Source organism: Heptranchias perlo, chromosome 38 (genome assembly GCF_035084215.1).
Source record: "Heptranchias perlo isolate sHepPer1 chromosome 38, sHepPer1.hap1, whole genome shotgun sequence".
NCBI lineage: Eukaryota > Metazoa > Chordata > Chondrichthyes > Hexanchiformes > Hexanchidae > Heptranchias > Heptranchias perlo.
The window spans coordinates 4,234,756-4,253,445 of NC_090362.1; the positions used below are offsets into that span (position 1 = coordinate 4,234,756).

The 18,690-nt window shown below is 43.4% G+C and overlaps 1 protein-coding gene across 5 annotated transcripts in view; it reads left to right on the top strand.

The window, feature by feature from the left end:
* tpm1 (tropomyosin 1 (alpha)) overlaps window positions 1-17,102 on the top strand; it is a 35,030-nt gene extending 17,928 nt beyond the window's left edge. Inside the window, exons 4-10 of one of the 5 annotated variants that reach the window (XM_067973309.1) lie at window positions 419-536; window positions 1,629-1,699; window positions 3,053-3,128; window positions 3,754-3,816; window positions 3,906-3,975; window positions 6,320-6,398; window positions 9,025-9,213. In XM_067973309.1, the coding sequence (XP_067829410.1) occupies window positions 419-536; window positions 1,629-1,699; window positions 3,053-3,128; window positions 3,754-3,816; window positions 3,906-3,975; window positions 6,320-6,398; window positions 9,025-9,028 (481 nt within the window). In that variant the 3' untranslated portion in view covers window positions 9,029-9,213. Of the gene's footprint in view, window positions 1-418; window positions 537-1,628; window positions 1,700-2,133; window positions 2,336-3,052; window positions 3,129-3,753; window positions 3,817-3,905; window positions 3,976-6,319; window positions 6,469-9,024; window positions 9,214-15,706 lie in introns of those variants that run through there. The other 4 variants (XM_067973313.1, XM_067973310.1, XM_067973312.1 and 1 more) reach the window with 4 other exon arrangements.
* Window positions 17,103-18,690: the final 1,588 nt, after the last annotated feature.

Here is an 18,690-nt window from a genome sequence, read left to right on the forward strand (position 1 = left end):
ATTTGACCGTTTTTTTTCCTGTAAAAAGGGGAAGTACTTTGAGTAGGAAGAGTTACTGTTCAACGTTTTGTCCCCTTTATGTATCGTGATTGGGGAGGGGCAAGAACATGTAGCAAAGTTAGGTGTGGCCGACCGGGCAGGAAGGGGCCCGAGCGGGGGAGTGGTCACACACCTGGTCCAAAAGCTGAGCCAGGAACTGCATAGACCTGCAGACCAAAGATGGGCAACGAGGATCCTGGACGCAAAACGGAGGCGGTCTTCCAAAGCCCCGTCGGCTGACCTCAATGACTGGGGGTCACGACCCTGACCCCGACCCCATATCGCCTCCTCAACGGCTCTGTCGCTTGGCAACAATGGTAATCGTTGCTTTCTCTGGCTTGATATTCATCTGCATCTTCTTGGCTTTCCCTTCTCACAGAGGCATGAAGGTTATTGAGAACAGGGCCCTGAAGGACGAGGAGAAGATGGAACTGCAGGAAATCCAGCTTAAGGAGGCCAAGCACATCGCAGAGGAGGCTGACCGCAAATATGAAGAGGTTAGTCGTTCGTGAAATATGAAAAAGTGCTTCGTGATTTAATTCTTGTATGACCTGGCTCTAATTTTATTATGCCCTCTTGTTCTGAATTTCCCCCACCAGAGGAAATAGTTTCTCTGTATCCACCCTATTGGATCCCTTTAATTGTTGTAATGTCAGTCAGCACCACAAGCACTTGGACTCTCAACACCTGGAGAATCTGAATTCCAATGCTTGGTTTGGTCTCTCTCTTTTCGTGTTGATTTTGTCCTTATTTAAGGTGAGTGATGTTGCAGCTGGGGAATGGAACACTTTCCATTTGCAAGCACCTCCAGGCCAGGTGTAGCACGTCGGACGTAGGGTGAAGCTGTACCAGTGCGACATTTCTCCATTTCCACATCAGCTGTCCTGCGGAGATTAATTTGAGGTCTCTCGGTGCTGTGGGTCCATCTCACGAAGCACTAACTGCTCAAACCCATTTCATATAATGACCCGGAACGGCCAGTGCATTGGGGAGTGGGGAGAGGACCTCCATCCCAGTAACCAGGGCTGGATTTGAACTCTGAACCCAGGGGTGAAAGTGGGTGGCCCTCTGCCCCCAACTACTTTTGATAACTGTGTTGACCCATTGTGTTTGCTAGAGTATATCTGCTAGATGTAAGGGGGTGGGGTGGGGGGAGAGGAGTTAGACATCCTTCTCAAAATGGAGCACAAACGGCCATTTAAGATAATTGGCAAAAGAACCAGAGAGGAGATGAGAATTTTTTTTTTTGCGCAGCGAGTTGTTGCGATCTGGAATTTGTTGCCTGAAAGGGTGGAAGCAGATTCAATAGTAACTTTCAGTGGGGAATTGGATATTTTTGGGGCTATGGGGAAAGAGCAGGGGAGTGGGAATAATTGGATGGCTCTTTCAAAGAGCCGGCACAGGCACGATGGGCCGAATGGCCGCCTTCTGTGCTGTATGATTCTCTGGACAATCGTGAGCAGCTTGTGACCACCAAGCTTGCGCACCCCCGTCACCGAGGAGGGAAAATCCGTCCCCATAACGGCGTGTGATGGTCGGCTAAAGGTGTGTGAAGCTTTTGGGATTACTCTTGTATTTTATTTCTACAGGTTGCACGTAAACTGGTCATCATTGAGAGTGACCTGGAGAGGACTGAGGAGCGAGCTGAACTCTCTGAATCGTATGTATAGTTTCCACTGCTGTGCATTGTCTGTGATGCGGAAAGTGCTTTAAAAGCCAACCATTAAAACCACGTGTGACTTGCTTATAAACGTAAAGCGCAAAGCAACTTGAAAAAAAAATTAAGTCTTTGAGTACGATGACTGCATATTTGCAAATCTCAGTTTGTTTTTAAAGAATAATAAAATTCCTCATTTTTGTAATGTCTGACCTGAGCTTGTCGGACACAAAAATAATTATTAGAGACGGTAACTTCACTCCGCAGTGCAGCTCGAGCCCTGTACTCAAAGATTTAAGGCATCATGAAACTCATCCAGATATTAAATGTCTTGGCTGTATCCCATTCGGGGTTTTTAACGTGTTGTCTCTTCTTCACTGCATGCTTTCATTGCACACTATTTTGTGGCCATGTGCATTTCTCGTGATCACTGTTAGTCGAGCTCGTCGAGTGGAAGAGGAGATTAGAATAATGGACCAAACCTTGAAATCTTTAGTGGCAGCAGAAGGAAAGGTACTGGAACTAATTCACTCTCTGGCCTTGCTCACACCACAATGTGCTGCCGCGCGCTATCTAAACACTTGTGGGTTCACTGTGCGGAATGAGTACTGCCTTGGTGTTTAGGAAGGACCCCCGCCACCCCCTCTCTGCTGCCTACTCTGCATTCTGCAATCTTTTGATGTTGGGTTTTCAGTCTTGATTTTATTTCCTTCAGCAGTGGCCTAAAAGCAGTTGATTTTGTAAATTTCTTTAAATGAAAGAAAACCTCGTTTTCCTCGGGTAAGGAATTCGCCATCTCAAAACTTGAATTTCTTTCCTATTTTATAGGTCAGAAATGAATATAGAGATCTGGCCATCATTTAAAATGGATTAGATTTCTGAAGGAGTCAGCTGCTTTAAGGCTACCTTTTGTGCTCTATAAATAAGAGCTATTTCGTTAAATCTTTCTTTTTCTCTTTCTCTCTCTCTCTCTCTCTCTCTCTCTTTCGCTCGCTCGTGTTTTCTATCTTTGTCTCGCTTACTATCTCGTTTTCTTTCCTCATTTTCTTTCTCGCTTGTTTTTTCTCTTTTTTTTGTTTTTTCTCTTTTTCCTCTCTTTCTCTTTTTTTTTCTTCTTCTCGTTTTTTTTACTTTTTTACTTTTTTCTCTTTTTTACTTTTTCTCTCTTACTTTTTCCTCTTTTTTTCTTTTTTTTCTCTTTTTTTCTCTTTTCTCGTTTTTTTCTCTTTTTCCTCTTTTTTCTCCCTCTTTTTCCCTCTTTTTTTCTCTTCTCTCTCCTTTCCTCTCTTTTTTTCTCTTTCCTCTTTCTCTTTTTTTCTCCTTGCTTTTCCCTCTTTCTGCTCTGACTTAAAACAGTAAATCTGCTGAGCTTGAAGAAGAGTTGAAAACTGTGACCAACAACCTGAAGTCACTGGAGGCTCAGGCTGATAAGGTAGGCGAGGGCATAATGTCTGGTTTGATGTCCGCTGTGTAAAATGTTACAAGAAAATGATGACCGTAGACTGCCTAACTGCAAATATTATAACTTTCCTCTGATTCCTTCACCTTTTTTCTAAAAAGGTTTTGCAGTACAATGTGGTTAATCTAATTTTAAATGTCTTAAAATACAACCCAGACCATTTTTTATAATCCAATAAATTCTGGCTGATTGTGTATCGGTCCTGTACTCCGATAAATTGTAGGAATATTAAACAGCAAGAGCAATTTTAAGACTGCAATATTGATGAGCTAAGAATTGAAATACTCTTTTTCACATTGGAGAGAAAGACCATTTTAGAGCAGTGCATGTTTTTAAAAGCAGTTTTAATTGAAATATTTCTTTAAAAGGTGCTTCAGGTCACCCATATCCTTTGCAAATAGTATACGGCATTTAAATATAGAATGTATTTACACAATTAAAACTTTGCCATCAAATCCTTTCTAATTCTTGATCTTGGGGTTGGGGGGGTTTGTGAGGTAATGAGAAACCTCAGAGATTCACGCCCTGAGCGCACCATATTGGAATCTTTTCCCTTGTTGACTCGAGTCTTTTTCCATCTCCCCCAAACTTCCTGCAGTACTCACAAAAGGAAGACAAGTATGAGGAGGAAATCAAAGTCCTGAGTGACAAACTGAAGGAGGTGAGTGAAGCTTCCCATTGGATTTTGAGATTCCAATGTCGTCTTCCTCTACTGTTCCTAAAACTCTGAAATCCTGTTGATGTTTTCAGGCTGAAACTCGTGCTGAGTTTGCAGAAAGGTCTGTCGCCAAGTTGGAAAAATCCATCGATGACTTAGAAGGTATGATTGTAAATCACTCTTCAGATGTCCCCTGGCTGTTGAAGTGAGTCTGTACTGTCTTAATTTAGTGACCAGAAAGGTACCAAATCGATGGGTGGTGCTACACTGTCGCCCTTATCAACTGATGTCCTCTGTGTGATCCAATTGGCCTGGAGTAGAGGACTGCGGTTATTGTGGAGTTAACTTGTGGCTAAACCCTTTTCCACCAGAATATAACTGAGTGATAAACAATGGGGAAATTGGTGGGAGAGAGGGGTTTTGGCGGGGGGGGACAAATTGGTGGGAGGGAGGGGTTTTGGGGGGGGGGACGAATTGGTGGGAGGGAGGGGTTTTGGGGGGGGGGACGAATTGGTGGGAGGGAGGGGTTTTGGGGGGGGGGGACGAATTGGTGGGAGGGAGGGGTTTTGGGGGGGGGGACGACAAATTGGTGGGAGGGGGGGGTTTTGGGGGGGGACGACAAATTGGTGGGAGGGGGGGGTTTTGGGGGGGGACGACAAATTGGTGGGAGGGAGGGGTTTTGGGGGGGGAACGACAAATTGGTGGGAGGGAGGGGTTTTGGGGGGGGAACGACAAATTGGTGGGAGGGAGGGGTTTTGGGGGGGGAACGACAAATTGGTGGGAGGGAGGGGTTTTGGGGGGGGAACGACAAATTGGTGGGAGGGAGGGGTTTTGGGGGGGGAACGACAAATTGGTGGGAGGGAGGGGTTTTGGGGGGGGAACGACAAATTGGTGGGAGGGAGGGGTTTTGGGGGGGAAGGACAAATTGGTGGGAGGGAGGGGTTTTGGGGGGGGAACGACAAATTGGTGGGAGGGAGGGGTTTTGGGGGGGGAACGACAAATTGGTGGGAGGGAGGGGTTTTGGGGGGGGAACGACAAATTGGTGGGAGGGAGGGGTTTTGGGGGGGGAACGACAAATTGGTGGGAGGGAGGGGTTTTGGGGGGGGAACGACAAATTGGTGGGAGGGAGGGGTTTTGGGGGGGGAACGACAAATTGGTGGGAGGGAGGGGTTTTGGGGGGGGAACGACAAATTGGTGGGAGGGAGGGGTTTTGGGGGGGGAACGACAAATTGGTGGGAGGGAGGGGTTTTGGGGGGGGGAACGACAAATTGGTGGGAGGGAGGGGTTTTGGGGGGGGGAACGACAAATTGGTGGGAGGGAGGGGTTTTGGGGGGGGGAACGACAAATTGGTGGGAGGGAGGGGTTTTGGGGGGGGGAACGACAAATTGGTGGGAGGGAGGGGTTTTGGGGGGGGGAACGACAAATTGGTGGGAGGGAGGGGTTTTGGGGGGGGGAACGACAAATTGGTGGGAGGGAGGGGTTTTGGGGGGGGGAACGACAAATTGGTGGGAGGGAGGGGTTTTGGGGGGGGAACGACAAATTGGTGGGAGGGAGGGGTTTTGGGGGGGGGAACGACAAATTGGTGGGAGGGAGGGGTTTTGGGGGGGGGAACGACAAATTGGTGGGAGGGAGGGGTTTTGGGGGGGGGGAACGACAAATTGGTGGGAGGGATGGGTTTTGGGGGGGGGGAACGACAAATTGGTGGGAGGGAGGGGTTTTGGGGGGTTGGAACGACAAATTGGTGGGAGGGAGGGGTTTTGGGGGGTTGGAACGACAAATTGGTGGGAGGGAGGGGTTTTGGGGGGTTGGAACGACAAATTGGTGGGAGGGAGGGGTTTTGGGGGGTTGGAACGACAAATTGGTGGGAGGGAGGGGTTTTGGGGGGTTACTGGTGAGAGTTGAAGAAAGAAAGATTAATGACATTAGTTTGTCATTTAGATATAGTGAAGTTTGTTTAACATTCAAAATTGGTTTCAATAAAATAAATTCTGGTCATCCTCTCTTTAGTGGGCTGTCTGCATAAACTTAGGTTCTTCCTGTCAAAGTAAGATTCTTTCACTGTTTGGATATTGTTGTACTCCTTTTTCATGGGCTGTGAAGAGGTCTTTACCCTACTTTTGGGTGGCAGGAAACATGTGTTTGTGTAGAAAAGTCTTCCTGATTTATATAAAAGTTCTAGATTTTGTTTACATCTGTGAGGAGGACGCCTTTAAACTGTTAGCTTGTTCAGAGGGCAGGTTTTTCCCCCTTGTTTGGGTAAGTAGGCTGCGTGGTGTAGCAGATTGTTTCATTTCTCTCTTTTTACTGATTTTATTTTTTCCATTTTCTCCCCCCCCCCCCCACCCCCCCCCCCCCCCCCCATCTCCCTCTCCCATTTTGTTCTCCTCTTGTACCTGGCTGTTGGGTCTGCCTTCCTCCCTCTTTCTGCTCTGCTGTCTGTACTGGATACTGTGGCCATCCATCACCCAACATCTTTCTTCACATCTCCATTCTGCTGCCCCTGTAGATGAGTTGTATGCTCAGAAGCTGAAGTACAAAGCCATCAGTGAGGAACTGGACCATGCACTCAACGATATGACATCAATGTAAATCTCTTCCTCTGTGCCTGTTTGCATCTGTACTACTCTCCAAATAAACTCCCTTGTACTTACTTCACCACATTTTCATCCATAAAACTGATTCTTAACTCCTTCCTCTGTTCCTTTCCTTGTCTCTTAACTGTATTTAATTTTGCAGTGCACTAATGTTTACGTGTTTAATGAACTGATTTACCTGCTGTGATTTTACTTGCTATTCTTTACATGAGAATGGCTGTTTAAAAAAAAATGGATGTACAATTGTGTATCTTCTGCATAATGGTACCCGTTTAAATCAGGATTCCAGTGTATTGAACACAAGTGTACTGTATTTAAACCTTCAATTCAGTTTTCCTAACCATATATAATTCTGGAGTTCATTTGCTTTGTAAAACAAAGATGGAGTCGTGCCTGAAGCAAATGTTCAGAATTACCAAAACAGGAATGCAGACTGCAGTCCTGAGACTGGTCAGTTCTACTCATGTACCTCGCTGTGTTAGTTCTGTTCTGTTTTTAATACCCGAGGTTCATTTGCGTTGCCAAGGCATGTGCTCTTGCTCAAAGCAAATGTGCCCTGGACAGAATTAACCAAGTGTTGGATATGTGAACACCTTATGCAGTCCTAAGACTTTGGTCACGTCCACCCACGTGTGTGTGCATAACTGTAACTCCAAATGAGTTTCTCTCTGTTGTACTAATCAATAAATTATTAGAAAACTCACACACTTTTTTACTATCCTCTTACGATTGTTTACACTTCCATCTCCTTGCGTTCCTCTAACTATTTCAGGTTATAAATGCACCTTTCCTTGCACTAACACCATATCGCAGAGTTTGACCGAGATTTAACTTCCAGTTACGGGTATAAACATGGAAGTTGGGGCAGGTTTGCTTCCTGCACTTGCATTTTCAACTTTTTGAAAAGCAGTCTGCCTATTCCTGTAGCTATTAAGCAATCACCTGGCTCATTCCAAATGAAACGCATTGCTGTGTGTTTGGCTAGTTTGAATGAAAGATGGGCAGCCCGTAACTTTTTATTTTAGTCTTGGCAGTGATAGGAAAGCGTATACAGGTGCAGTAGCGTAGCGCATGAGCCCAGAAGTCATGAGTTCAAATCCCACCGTGGCAAGTTGTGACATTGCATTCAGTAATTTATGGGTTAACGCCAGGGTGGGAGAAATGACAATGAAAGCAGATTATCATCAAAACCCAATGGCCTCATCTGCTCCTCCTGTACCTGACCTTGATGCACTTTTGAAGTGACTTAGCAACGCACTTGGTTATAAAGGAGGCCCACCACCATCTTGGGGTCCCAAGGGATGGGCCCTAATTGAAGCCTTGCACCACCCACATCTGGAACAATATGATACATTGCAGCTAACTTAAAATATTCAAACTTTTTGTTTGGAGTCTCCTGCCTTGGTGATCACAATGTTAGTGAGGCAATTTATGAAATGACGAATGGTCAACCTTAGTCTCTCCAATGATCACAAGGGGAGTGAGTATAGAACTCAGCACAGTGGGAGGCCATTCATAAAATCAACAGCACAGGGGGAGGCCATTCGGCCCATCGCGACTGTGCCGGCTCTTTGAAAGCACTATCCAATTGGTTCCATTTCCCTGCTCTTTCCCCATAGCCCTGCAAATTTTTCCTTTTCAAGTTGCTATTGAATCTGCTTCCCCCAACTCAATAACCCGTCATGATTTTGAACACCTCTAGTAAATCTCCCTTTAATCTTCTCTGCTCTGTGGAGAACAATCCCAGCTTCTCCAGTCTCTCCACGTAACTGAAGTCCCTCATCCCTGGTAGAGTAACAGTGAAACAACGGGGAGAAAGGGAAAAGTAACCTTCTCTGCTCTAAGGAGAATCCAAACATTCGGCCCATCGTGCCTGTGCTAGCTCTTCAACTACTCTAATCCCATTGCCCGCCATTATCTAAAGTGCCATTTTCTATTCTACTTCCAAATAGGCGCTAGTGAACTTCTGCGTTACACCCTCATAACGGCCAAACTCTCAAACCCGTGTGGCAAACTGTGTTCTCTCCGCATGGTTTGAAAGCCTGTACTTCACCACCATATTGGAGAAGACCGATCAATGTGTAGGTGAGGCAATGGCCTGACCCTTTTGCTTTTCCTCCTGGGCAGGACATTGTGGAAGTCAGTGGCTGTAGAGGAGGAAGATTAGTGGGAAAGATAGGGGAGAGTGATGGAATGAATGAGTCTGGTTCCTTCCGGTCTGTTTCATTATGGAATGATCCACCTTTTTATAATGAGGTAGTTTTGGCATCTCAAGACTTTTTGTCCTCACAGTTGGGCCATATCAAGTTGAGAACTGGGTTTGTGGAAATGCTTGATTAGATGCTCTAAATAACCACAACATGTGAGTTAAGTACAAGTGGATACCACAGCAGGCGGTAACTCCAAACTCCTGCAAAACTGGATGCAAGTAATCCACTTTTATACTAGCAAGCTCTCTTGTTCTTTCCTAAACCTGCAAGGTTTCAGGTTGGTGTGGCCTTGTACTGGACATCAAATTGGAAAGAAGCCAAAGTTTTTCAAATTCTTTGCCTTTTTTTTTGCGTTTTTGCCTTCTGCTCTGTCATTCATTTTTTGTTCTATACCTTTTTTTGTGCAGATAAACTGCTTCACTGCAATGCCAAAGACATCTTCAACCAACTGGCTTTTGTTGTTTCTTCTTCACAAGTTTTCTCTTGCCCTTCCTGTCTAGCAGTTATTTCAGGCTTTTCGGTCACAAGTCACTCTCCTAACTGTACAGTGTCTCTCTTCATAGCCTAAATGTAAAATAAATACCCTTCCATATGAACTGTATCCTTTTGCAATTTCTTTAATTTATTATTGAACAGCAACTTTTGAAAAATAAAGCCGAGGTTATGCTTTATATTAGAGAAAAATGCTTTTGTGGCTGTTGCTTGTTGTCCCTCTCCGTGCAGATATCGACAGTATTGAGTTGAGACTTGAGCAAACCACATTGGAGTCAATTGGTGATCTTTGACTGTCTGTGACGTTCACCACTGTTTCATGTGATTACTCAAGTTGCCTACGATTGGAAGATTATCCCCGCCCTTTTAAATTTGATTGTATAGAGACACAGTGTGGCAACCAAACTTGGTGGTATTGCTTAATTTGAGGGTATTGTGAATAATGGACTGAAGGAATGGACCTCCCAACTGCAAGCAACTCCAGTTGAAACTAAAACACAAACCAGTAAATACTGGGGTCGAGTTTCCGCTAGTTTTATCAACGCAATTGGTCAAACCAGCAACAGATCGGGGGAATTTTAAACATGAGTTACACCCGAATCAGGCCCCGTCCATCAAACTGGCCATAGCCCCAGGTCGTAATTGCAAGTTTTTGCCGATTGCGCTGGTTTGGGAAGGCTCTTTAAATTGTGCTCATTTTCTTAGCTGTTTGTATTGGAAAATATTTAATAAGAAACTGACTAGTGTACACCAATGGTTCAGTATAGTTTTTAAAGTAATTTTCAATGATTTTAGATCAGGTTACTCACAGGCGGAGGACTGGACACTTATTTAAAAATGCTTATTTTTGGTGAGAAACCCATTTTCAGCTGTATTGATAAAACTGCACTGGATTACCACTCTTAAATATATCAAGGAATACTTTTTAATGGAAAGAGGGGGGAAAAAAAAGAAACAATTATGTTCTGTTACGCTGCCAGATTGCGCTGGTTCGTGGAAGATTTTATATTTGTGATTGTGCAAATGCGTTTTAGCAGAATCTTGAAGTGTAAGCCAACCAGCGGAAACTCTATCCCACTATGTTTAAACATGTACCTGCATCACTGGAAAGTTCCAGGCTAGACATGTTTCTACTGAAAGTGCTGAATGAGATTAAATAGTTTATTGTATAATTTTATTTTCAGAATATGGAAGGCTTCTCCTTTAATGTAGCTATCAAAGTACCAAAATTTCCTGGGTTATAATCGTTTGAGGCAAAATGTTGGGCCCATAGAATTTATAATCTGTAAAGATACAGCATATAAGTAGTTTTAATATCCAGATCCCTGTGCACTGTTCAAGATGCAACCCCATCAGTTTAACTGCCCAATCATAACTGCGTTCTGCTTTTTAATAGCACAAGTGTTTTTAACTTGAGACGTTCAGAAACTGGCAGTTGAATGTTGGAGGAAAGATCAGCTGACTCTTCTCCCTTGATTCATCAGGGGTTCACGAACTTAGTAAGACATGATGTGGAGATGGACTGGGGTGGACAAATGTAAGGAATCTTACAACACCAGGTTATAGTCCAACAAATTTATTTTAAAATCACAAGCTTTCGGAGATTATCCCCTTCGTCACCTGGTGTTGTAAGATTCCTTACATTAGTAAGACATGTTGGAGCTATTCGTGAAGTGTAGCCTGCCCTCCAGTTTATACTTGCACCTGTCTCTTTCCATTGAACCTGCTGAACTAGTGACCACCAAGCAGCTAATCACAGCTGTTTAGATGAAGTTGGACCAGGTGAAGAATGACGCATCAGTGGAAAAATAGTTTTTAAGTACTGTCTTAAGTTGTTTTGACAATTGGCATCTCAGAGACCGTTAAATTGAGGAGTCTTGGCCAGTGTGGTTGGGAGATGTATTTCTTTTAAGGTTCAGATGTGGTTGTGCGTCATTGCTGTATGAAGCGCAGATGTCTTTTGTTATAATCAACCTGCGAGCATAAGTGACCTTTCTGCACTGTGTATCTACGGCTATTCCTGTCGCTCACTGCATTGCATATGTCCCGGTGAGATGCTCAGACTTTGAATAAGCTATTAGCACACCTAGTTTGCATGGTCATGTAACCTATTTGGATATGTGTGCATTGACCTGATTACTTCTGGTCAATGGTTATAAGGAGTGATTCCACCAAGAGTCATAACTCTCAAATGTGTCTTGGGGTTAGCATCCCTCCAGGATTGTCCTGGAGTCCCCAGAAATTAAAGATTAATCTCCCGGACCCTGCGAGCAAACCCGGGAGGGAAATAATGGGCATTTAAAACAAAAATGTTTTCATTTTATTGAACAATTCTTTTTGTTTGTTTAGTTATAAAAATATATGGTGGGGGGGGGCCGTTTAACTGGACGGAATGGTTGCCATTCGTAGTCCGTCTGACTAGGTCGTCTTCCTGCCAGGTGGATTGAGACTGGTGTGTGGCACGTCCCAGGGGAGGGGCTGAAAGAGAGGAGAAAATGACAATTGAGATTCATTTGCATCTCTCACTGCTACTGCCAGTACCAGTTAAACCGGCTGCTGGGGGATTGTGGCTGTTCTGTCTCTTGTCTCTTATCTTTCTCTTTTCTCTCACCCTCTTTTTTTTTACTCTGTTACACCCTCTCTTCTCTTTCCTTCCTCCCCCACCCACATTCAGCAATGGGTGAGAGAGATTACACCACTGTTTTTGCTATAAATGAGTTAGTGACTGATTATAAGAATGAAAAAATTAAACGCTATGAGTTTAAAGCTAGACGAGATTAGAAAAGAAAACACTGCCAAAGCTGGAGAGTAAATCTACTCCTATATATTGGTAAATAAGGTTCTCTACCCCTGGCAGATTCCCTGCACCCCTGATATGCGTTAGTTATGTTTTCCTTCTAATAAAGCTATTCTCCTTCCCCTGCATCCCAGTGGGTCTCCTCAGTCCTGGCACCACACACACCTTCCCACAGAACTCACTCCGCAGTCCACTGGCAGTAATCTCCGCCTGTTGCAAAGGGTTCACGTTTACTTTTGGCTGATTTGACTGTTATGAAAGGCGTTTTGTGTGAGTGAGAGAGAGACAAATGAAAGTTCCGTTAATGCAGGATTTGGAGAAACAGATGCGCAAAGCGAGTTGAAGGGTGCGGATGACAGTCTTGCTGAGATGTCTAGTCGCAGACAGACTGCCGAACTCTCGGTCAAACCCTTCATCCAACATGTACACCTTAATAACAATTAAAAAACACCGCTGCAAATCTGGCATAAAACAGAAAATGCTGGGAAGGCATAACCGGCTAGTTAGCATCTGCGGGGGAATAAAAACAATTTAACTTTTCAGGTGTCACCATGCATCACAATCTTTAGTTTTGATGAAGGACACACAACAAATATTAATGGGTGTCTTTTTACAGACACTGACTTTCCTTGTGTATATTTATTTACATTTTTTTGAAATTTAAAAAATAATTGTGTGGGTTTGTGCTTTTTTTTCCATGATGTACTGGAGCTTTCAAGAGTCCCCTCTCAAACAGGTAGTAGTAGTTGTGGTTTCTACAGTGCAAGGTGACTTACACTCGCTGTTTTTCTAGCCTGTGGTCCACATGGTTGACTATTTGAATACAGCTTTGCTGTCAATTATTCATTGTTTCGTATGTACAGTAACTTCTTTCAAATCTCATCCGATTGAAGATAGCAGGGGAACGGGATTCAATGAAATATTGAATATCACTAGTAATTCCGTGATCCCATGGTCCCAGGGAGAAGTCGAGCTCGGGTTGGAGATAGGGCAGCAACACTGCAGCCGCGATCCTCTGCTACACACTCCCAGTGAGTGAGGCGCGCGCTCAATGCAGAATTGTAGATTTAACCCCTGTAGTTAGAAATTGCACACAATTCACTTCAAACCGATCATTGTGTTTGAATAATTAATTAAATCTTGTCTAATGTGTGGCCAGTCTAATAAGATCTGAGGGGTGATGGTGAAAGGCCATTTGGCCCATTGAAGCCCATCCATCCTAGTACATTTGATGCTGCACCTTTTATATCTAACTGTATTTTGAATAGTCCCAGTGTCTTTGCCTCTCTCTCTTTGCGTGGCATATTTTTCTAAACATTTATTATTTTCAGCACTAATCCATTTTAATATCTATATTCTAATTTTATTTTTCACTCATTTCTGAATCTGATCCTCTCGCTGAATTTTGATGTAAACTGGGTTTACCTTAACTGTATGGCAAAGCATTCCATGCTATAAAACCATAAATGTTTACAGCGCAGAAGGCGGCCATTCGGCCCATCATGTCTGCTGGCTTGTTGCCAGAGCAATCCAAATCGAATCCCACTGCTTTGCTCTTTCCCCATATCCCTGCATCTTCTACTTTTATATTTCTCCACTTTTCCCTTACAAGATGCAATGGTTTCTGCTTCAACCACCTTCTGTGGCAATCAACTACTTTCTGGTCCTTCCTTAACCACCATCTCTAGACTATAAAGCCTTAAGATTCTTGTATTTCATCTCTTTTACATTTGATCAACCATTATTGCTCTGATCTCCACCCAAATCAGATCCAATTCACATGCGAATACAAACTGACCATACTTTAATCTGATCAGTCACTTCTGGAGGTGTTTTGACGATGAGCCAGTTGGAACAGGATGATCAAGTGACTTGCACTCTCAATTCATTTATTATCTCCTGTAGTGAGGTAGCAAAATGGCACCAAGGAAAGTTGCAGCATTGTTGGGAACTGCTTTGCTGTATAGCTGTCCTTTTTTTCCCCCTCTGAAGATCTGTGTTTCACATTTTCATCTTTGATTCACCTATTTGATTTGAGTGGTTGTTTCTTTTGACATTGGCGATTGTTTGTTTGTTTTTTTTAGGGTCTTTAGACCTTGATGTCTGTCTGCTTTTAGCTTCCTTTTTGCTACTTGTTTATTTGTGACTGACCTGGCTGTTTTTTAAGTTATCCTTTTCAGTTGAAAGGGTGCAGTGTAGCCTGGTGGTTATGGTACTGGGCTAGCAACCCAGCAGTTGCGAGTTCAAAGCCCACCATGGCAAGTTGTGAAACTGGGCTGGCGCCAGAAAAAGTGACCCATGAAAAGTGCTGGATTGAATCACTAAGGGAAGGGAACCTGCCTCTCCTTGCCCAGTCTGGCCTACATGATTGACTCAATGCCATCTGGGCAACTAGGAATGGGCAACGAACGTCCAGTTTGAAAGTGAGTGGGATAATGAATGCAAGAATGTAAATTGCTTGTATATGGGAACTGAATCCTCTCTAAATTGTGATGTTCAGAGCAAATGACAATAATTTAATGATATACAGTAGAATGTTAAATTATACATGCAGGAGTTCACTAAGAAACTCACATCAGTTTAGTTCCACAAAAGGTCTAGGGGAGGTTTTTTTTGCAGGGTTGGTGGCACTATAATCTTCAACTGTTTGGAGCCATTATCCTACAGAAAAGGTTTGACTCTGTTGTATTTAACTTGCAACAAAGCCCAGAATGGGCTTGGGTTTCTGGATGTGCGTAGATGTGATGCTTAATGCATTGTGGCTTGTGTTGGGGCATGTGTGATAACAGACTATAAATTGAGATCAGCAAAAAGGTACTGTATTTCAGCATTGTGGTGGTTGGAGTTGTGTATTAACAAGAGTTGCTTGTTTGGTTTGACGTTGAGCTTTGCTGGTTTTCCTTCTCTTGTTCTCTCGCCTAACCTGAATTCTTCTGCTTTTGTTTCCTTCTAACCTGACCGCTGATCCTGAAGAACACCTGTATCACCAACTTGAGCAAAACCGTCTTCTTGCTAATGAGCTTAAGCTGGCCTTGAGTGACCTGAGTGACTGACCTTGAGGGGTGGTATCTAACCTGGTTTCTAACCTTTAATCTGTGCTGATTGTTGTATTTTCTCCTCTGACTAGTATCAGATTGGTCCTATTGCAGGGATTTGCCTATCAAATGAGATTAATTTCCTTAACCCATTGGTCTAATGTAAGTTAGCCAGCTTGCCAATTCATTCAAAATCTCTTGAGTAAGTAAACTAGTCTATAGGAGAACAGCTGCTTCAGTGCAAATGCTATAAGCACCATTCTATTGTATACAAATTGACTAGTTGCCAGATGTGCTTGCAGTATGATTTTAAGCTAGCGTTTAGATGTGTAAAGGTCTAACCAGCTGATCGTGCTTTAGTGTGCATTTGTAAATACAATTTTCCTACGTCTTTGCACCATATTGGTTTCCCTATTCCAAGTCACCTTTGCTAACATATTCTGTAAGAAGGAACTTGCATTAATATAGGGCCTTACACAACCTCTGGACGCCCCAAAGTGCTTTACAGCCAATGAAGTACTTTTTAAAGTGTAGTCACTGTCGTAATATAGGAAATGCGGATTCTGTACAGTTCTTGGATAAGATTTAGCTTAATTCTCTTATTTTCAGAAGAGAACATTTCTGAATTGTATTTACACAGTGCACACAGGCGGGTAGGGTGACCTTGCTAGCTGGGTTCCTTGTGCATGCCTTGAATGTGAAGATGGTGCAAGCATCTGCGCGTTAACCTGCATTATATTTATTTATCTTTTAATCTTGTAACAGAGAAACTGGCGCAAGCCAAAGAAGAAAACCTCAACATGCACCAGATGCTCGATCAAACTCTACTGGAGCTTAATAATTTGTGAGCTGCCTTGATTTGCTGCAAACTGGTTGCCCTCTCGCTTGCCACAGGCCCCGTCTTGAGAACAAGTGCAACGTTGCTTTTACATGGATGTTTGGCAAAGGGGCAGGCAGCCAGGAGTTAGACCAACTTGATGAGTGATTAACCATTCGATGGTAACACTAGTAAGCAATTTGAATATATTCCAAATGGAAAATCTGCAGTATCCCATAATTGCTACACTTGTTTTTTAAAAAAAAACTCTCCCAATTGTTTTGAAATGTACTGGAACTTACAAAATATTTTTTTGCAACTTCCTCTTTAAAAGGTTGTCTCCTCCCCCCACTTAGTTTTTGATATTTGCCAGAAATGATTTTTAAAACCTTGCCAAACATGTTTATCACCCTTGCATTGTTTTTTGCTGCTTGAGTTTTTTTTAATGGATGAATGCACTGGCAACAGGACAAAGAGGGTTCGGAGAAAAACTTTACACTTTTTTTTTGTAAAACACTGGGTTTTTAAACATTTGCAGTTTTTTTTTGATGGGGATAAAATATAGGAATGTTTTATTAGAAAGTATGGGTACTGCAGTCTATAATATTGCCTGTTTTTTGTAATAAACTACACGCAGATTTTTCTCGTCCCTTGTGACTGAATTGGTGACCAGTCTGACTTGTGATTCTGCTCCCCGTTTTAGTTCAACATTCCCTAATGCAATTTGAAAAGTCAAGTGTTTTCAAATGTAATGGAAGACACTGCGGCAACCCACCAATTTAAAAAGAAATGTGAGCATCGGGTAGTTCTCAACAAAATAAATCACTGTTAAATGAAGTTTGTTAAAGCAGCAATTAATTTTAAGCGAGATGTAGATGGTAGTGTCACAAAATGCACAGTGAGGAGATTCTAGAATGTACTTGTTAAATCCATTTCCACCCCCTCTTTCTCTTTCCCCTCACCCCCCCCAGTTCTGGTTCAAGTCAAGGTGTGGGGAGGGCTAATCCATAATTTTTGTAATAAATTGTAGCAATTTTTAATGGGGTCTCCATGCCAACAGGGGTTGATTTTTGTCTGTGACCAGTTGTTAAAACCATAAATGCGAGTACAACAGCATTGCTGAAAAATTGATTGCCTTTTTCTTCTGTGTACTGCTGAATATTGTACAAAATGTATGAATGACTTAAAATCTGAAGACTATTTTATTTGTTGCAAAAAGGCAATAATGAATAGAACATTCTGGTAATGCTTCCCTGTGCACGCTTCATTGTGAATTGTTTTAACAATATGCCTGTCTGTAAACTTTATTATGGTAATAAACACACACTCATGAGATTTTGTAAACCTGCCCTTCTAATTTCTTAATGTGCTTTTGGCTGTCGAAACAAAGACTTGCATTTATATAGCATCTTTCATGGCCTCAGGATGTCCCAAAGTGCTTTACAGCCAATGAAGTACCTTTTTGAAGTGTAGTCACTGTTGCCAGAAACGTGGCAGCCAATTTGTTCACAGCAAGCTCCCACAAACAGCAATGTGATGATGACCAGATAATCTGTTATGTTGCTTGAGGGATAAATATTGGTCAGGACAATCAGGGAAAACTCCCCCGCTCCTCTTCTTCAAAATGGTGCCATGGGATCATGAGAGGGCAGATGAGGCCTTGGTTTAAAGTCTCATCTGAAAGACGGCAACTCCGGTGCAGCATTCCCTCAGTACGGCACTGGGAGTGTCAGCTTAGATTCTGTGCTCAAGACTCTGGAGTGTGACTTGAACCCATAACTTCTGCCTCCGAGGCAAGAGTGTTACCAACTGAGCCACAGTTGACATCTCTTAGCCTCATCTTTTAGATGCGACCCCTTTGTCCCTTTACCCAGGAAGGTGGGCACTCATTAGCACCGCTTGCAATGGGGCTGGTGTGAACTGTACTTGTGGCGTCTTACCTGAGTGAGCTTACTCGGGTGCAATGCTGATGAGGAGTTCCAGTGTCTTGTTGGAAGGAAGAATTCCTTGTGACAGGACAGAGATCTGTTTATACCATTGTCTTCAGTTCCTGCCACAAACTCTGTTCCCTAGCCACCGACTCCATCCCTCTGAGGCTGAACCAGATCGTTCGCAACCTTGGCGTCCAATTTGACCGAGATGTCCTTCCAACCGTATATCCGCTCCATCACCATGACTGCCTACTTCTACCTCTAACATTGCCCGTCTCTGTCTCTGCCCCTGCCTCAGCTCATCTGCTGCTGAAACCCTCATCCATGCCATTGTTGCCTCTAGACTTGACTATTCCAATGCTCTCCTGGCCGGCCTCCCATCTTCCATCCTCCATAAACTTGAGCTCATCCAAAACTCTGCTGCCCATACCCTAACTTGCACCAAGTCCCGGTCACCCATCACCCCTGTGCTCGCTGACCTACATTGGCTCCCAGTCTGGTAATGTCTTGATTTTTAAAATTCTTTTTGTTTTTAAATCCCTCCCCAACCTCGCCCCTCCCTATCTGTAATCTCCAAGATCTCTGCGATCTTCCAATTCTGGCCTCGTGCATCTCCGATTTTAAATGTTTCACCATTGGCGGCCATGCCTTCAGTTGCCTCGGCCGTGAGCTTTGGAATTCCTTCCCTCAACCTCTCTGCCCCGCTACATCTCTCTCCTTTAAGACACTCCTCAAAACCTATCTGACCAAGCTTTTGGTCAACTGTCCTAATATCTCCTTATGTGGCTCGGAGTGGAATTTTGTTTGATAATCACTCCTGTGAAGCGCCTTGGGACGTTTTATGACGTTAAAGGTGCTATATAAATGCAAGTTGTTTTATCTGATCAAAAATTCTCGGTATTTCTTTTGAGAGAATTGTTTGTGATTGCTTTAACTTGTTGATCGCTCTGAGCGTGGCTCAGCTGATGTAATTCGGGTAACTTTAAGCTCCTTTGACTTCT